Genomic DNA, 4,098 nt, shown 5'->3' with positions numbered 1-4,098 from the left:
GTGTGTGTGTGTGTTTCTTCCAGCTATGGTGGAACTGGATGGTGATGACATCAGGATCTCATCCCGAGGGAAACTGGCAGAGAGAGATATTGTTCAGGTGACTGTCCTTCAGAGTCTGAAAGGTCCCATGACTGTATTCTCCGCAGATGTAGAATTGTGACATTTAAAAACGGGGYGCTTTTCTCCTTTACTAGTGTCTATTTCATGGTGCTGAATTCATAAACACTTTTTTCTTGTCTAGTATTTCACGTTCACTGATGTGAAATGTGTCAAAACTACTTTCCTGCCTACAGAGGCAGATGAGGACGTATAGTAAATGTGTTTCAGGGGCTACAGTTTGGGACAAAAAAGAAAAACTGTTTCCTATGATTCATCCTTCAAAGAACCTGTTGTGGTTCACTCAGACACCAGTCAAGCTGTTTTAGCTGCAGGGATCTGATGTCTGCCTGCATCTGATGCATCAAAACTCAAGATTTGGGTAATTTTATGGCGGCTAAAGGAGGATATGCACTCTGAAGTCTTTTATAGCAGATGTAGCTCCATGCTACATGTCTTACCCAGTACTAACAGCAATGAATATTTTTAATGTCTGTATTACTAGTTAAATAAAACACAAATCGTCATCTAGATTTGTGTAGCTTAACACCTTTTCTGTGCAGCTATCTTGAAGAATTCTTATGTGCTTTGATTAATAATTCAAAAAAGAAAGTCTGCAGCGCTACATCAAACTCTTTTGTTTTCACTTGTATCTTATTAAGCTGTAATTGTTTGAGAGAAGTTTGTATCTCAAAATTTCTGAGTAAACGGGCAAGTTTTCAATTTCAAATCATTGAATCCCTGGATTTAGATTTTTTTCTACCAAGCAACAGCGAGCCATGGCTGGCCTTTGGAATAGACAGTAAAGGTAAACGAGAGGGCGTCATCTATWTGGGACGCCACAAATGAGGGACAATTTTTTGAATAACTTTATAAGTTTTTTTTAGTTTGTAGAATAGTTAATGAAGGTAAAAGCTTTGTTACTACATGAGGATGCATCGTGATAAAAGTATGCTGCGGTCAAGATTAACTACTGGTGCTCAGTGTGTAAATAGAAAACAAAATAAGGTTAAAGTAGGTTAAAGTCTGGTTTTCAGTGTTCCTTCATAAAATACGGATTTTATGTTGTTTTAACAATCCCAAGAATTTAGTAAAACGCTCTTCAAATGGCTGGAAAAGGCAGTTTTGAGTAAATCTTTTACAACATTTTCTGGGAGAGTATACACATGTACCCCCCTAGAACTGCTTCACTCCACAGCTGGTCGTTAACATGAACTGGTGTTCCTCATTGCTGTCAGTAAATGTTGGCAGGAATGATGTAGATTTCTAGTATTCTGTTTCAAATGAATTATATTAACTGTTTTAATTTGACAACCTAAATATAAAACATAATATCAAAGACAAAACTATTTACTGTAATTTGTGTGTGAATGTATTTAAACTGGCATTGAGATTTAGGAAATTAAACTAGTGGCACCTTCTTAAAAGTTTGCCTAGGGCACCAAATTGGGCAGGGCTGGCCCTGCAGCAAGCCACGTGGCTGCTTTGATCAGTTTTTGAAAGGCCCAGCTTATCGTGATGTGCTTGCAAAGCTGTATTCTAGGCTATATGTTGTTGCCCACCTCTACCTGTTTCAATTAACTTTGCAATTGCCTCTGTAGCTGCCCCAACATTTGATTTAATGTAATGAAGTACACTTCGCCTCAAATGTTTTCTGTCAAAACAAAGTTCTGTATAAAATGTATTTGTACAAGTTTAATATGCACGTAATCCTAAAACAGTGTTCTCTTTAATCTGTGCTGTTTTCAGTTTGTTCCTTTCAGAGATTACATGGACCGAACAGGGAACCATGTGTTGAGCATGGCGCGGCTCGCCAAAGACGTGCTAGCAGAAATCCCCGACCAGTTTATCTCCTACATGAAGAGCCGAGGGATCAAACCCAACCCKGCGCCGCCTCCCTACACACCGCCTGGACACACACACCACCACACACAGATCTGAGGCCCTCCTCTTTGCTTCTGAGGACTGATAGCATGCAGCAGCCACTCAGAGTCCCTGGGGAGCTCTCTACCTCCTGTTTTTTTTTTTTGTTTTTGTTTTTTGGTGTAAATATGAGACAAAGCACCAGGAAGTGGATGAAGAATTTAGTGCTGTTCTTTCCCAGTGACTACAGGAGCAGCACTTTTTTTGTTTTGTGTTTCTCCTGTAATACATTTCTTTTGTCGCCTCTTTTAAGAGGCCAAACCTTTCAGGACTTGTTGTTAAAAGCCTTTCAGGCAATGACTGTTTGACAGCAGGTTGGTTAAAAAAGCTCATGTTGTGGTTAAAACTTGTGCCTGTCTGTGTTGTTTKATTTTTTTATTTTTCCCAAGTGTTTACAGACATACAAACTTGACCCAAGCCTTGCTCGTCAGTCATTGGTGTGGCCTAAAACTGGTATTTTTAGGTACCTTTTTCTTCTTGAATATGTTTTTATTAGGTGATGATTTCCACATCTGATATGATGCTTTCCAGCAAACACCACCTCCTGTTTGCTTTATTAAGCCAATGTTTATAAGAGCATGTTATATGAGAATTTAATTCCCTCCTAGTGTTAATTCACAATTCTTTTTCAGAATAGCATGAGATTTATTTTGAACACCATAAAAACTTAATTCATTTTGAAGTATTCTTAGAAACTGCACACTAATTATTGATTGTACCAGGTTAATCAGAACCCATTTTTCTGAGTGCTGCTATTCATTAGGTTTAAAGAAATTACAACGTGTACTCACATTATTCAAAAGGKTTTTTTTTTGCACTTTTAAATGTAAAACATTAATGGATATTATTGCAGTTAAGGCTTTTCTTCATTGCTGATTTGTTTCATTGACAGAGGAAGTTAGTGGCATCTACCTATTTACTTTTTTAATTTTTACTTCTAATTATTCTGAACCTTTAAAGCCTCTAACCTCCCAACTAATGATGCAGCCAGGGGGTAAGACCATTATCAGCAGTTTGTACTAAACTTTATTAAAATTACAATTTAGTCATATAACATTTTATGAACTCAGTAGTGAGATAACGTAATAAAAGTCTATTTTGTAGAACAGAGTTTTAATCTAATAAATAGTTCATATTATTTGTGAATGATCTTACCTGCCCTCTTTTTTTGATTATTTTCTTTTTTCTTTATTCAATAATACTTGTGTGTTGATAAAGATTTTTTTTTATTCAGTTTCTGGAAATGTTTACATAAAAAGCTGTTCTCTGTGCAGAAACTCTGACACTGGATCACAGATTGCATGTTTAGATACAATACAAAGTGTCCGCTGAAGAAATTTCACTTCCTTTTTGTTTCCCCTCCTGTTATTCTGGACTCAAAACTGCCACAGACGGTGTTATTCTTGTCATCTTGAAGAACTTCTCTCTATCTTTTCAGTGTWAAGTTTCTGGTCGTTTCCTTTTCGCAGCCTGGTCATGTCAAAACACTTCTTCTCCTACTCGTGCAGCTCTGTGATGGCGAACAAACCTGCCTAAATTTCTCCTCGTTTAGCAAAATACAGTCATTTCACAGTGTATGTTAAAAACATACAGGAGTAAAAGAAAAGTGTTATGGAGTCAAAAAGCATCACGTCAGAGCAGGTAACCCAGACAAAGTGACCAAGAAGTTTCAATATTCTAGAGTCATAAAACCAACTTTCTGTGTTACATTCTCTGTATCACATCTGTCTGAAGGAAAAAGACTTCAAACTAGTCCCCAGAATCTCTAAGTACTTAATGTTATTTGAAACAGGAGCATATATTGCACAAGTATAACACAATATAAATTAGTTTTTAATAGTGGAATCCTAAATTATCATCTTTAGTTCAAATTTCTGTCACTGGTTAACATTGAAAATATACTCTAATACGTCTCCACATGCAACAATTATCCCCTGCAGGCCTGTAAAGATCATTTATGAAATGCAAAAGCTACAAAAATCCACGTAAAACTCTAACTTGTTTTAGATACATTTTTTTGCAAACATTTCAAACATCTTTTTATTTATTGATGAAAACTGCTGATTGTGAGGCTGCTCA

At 36.6% G+C, this 4,098-nt stretch overlaps 1 protein-coding gene across 3 annotated transcripts in view; it reads left to right on the top strand.

Moving 5' to 3' along the window:
* Positions 1–3,252, top strand: part of cpne5b (copine Vb) — a 155,510-nt gene extending 152,258 nt beyond the window's left edge. For all 3 annotated transcript variants that reach the window (XM_014002100.1, XM_014002099.1, XM_014002098.1), the window contains 2 exons: positions 24–97; positions 1,846–3,252. In XM_014002100.1, coding sequence (XP_013857554.1) covers positions 24–97; positions 1,846–2,037 — 266 coding nt within the window. In that variant the 3' untranslated portion in view covers positions 2,038–3,252. The remainder of the gene's footprint in view (positions 1–23; positions 98–1,845) is intronic.
* Positions 3,253–4,098: the final 846 nt, after the last annotated feature.

The sequence above is a fragment of the Austrofundulus limnaeus genome, unplaced genomic scaffold, assembly GCF_001266775.1.
Source record: "Austrofundulus limnaeus strain Quisiro unplaced genomic scaffold, Austrofundulus_limnaeus-1.0 Scaffold11, whole genome shotgun sequence".
NCBI lineage: Eukaryota > Metazoa > Chordata > Actinopteri > Cyprinodontiformes > Rivulidae > Austrofundulus > Austrofundulus limnaeus.
This window is presented reverse-complemented; position numbering and strand designations above follow the sequence as displayed.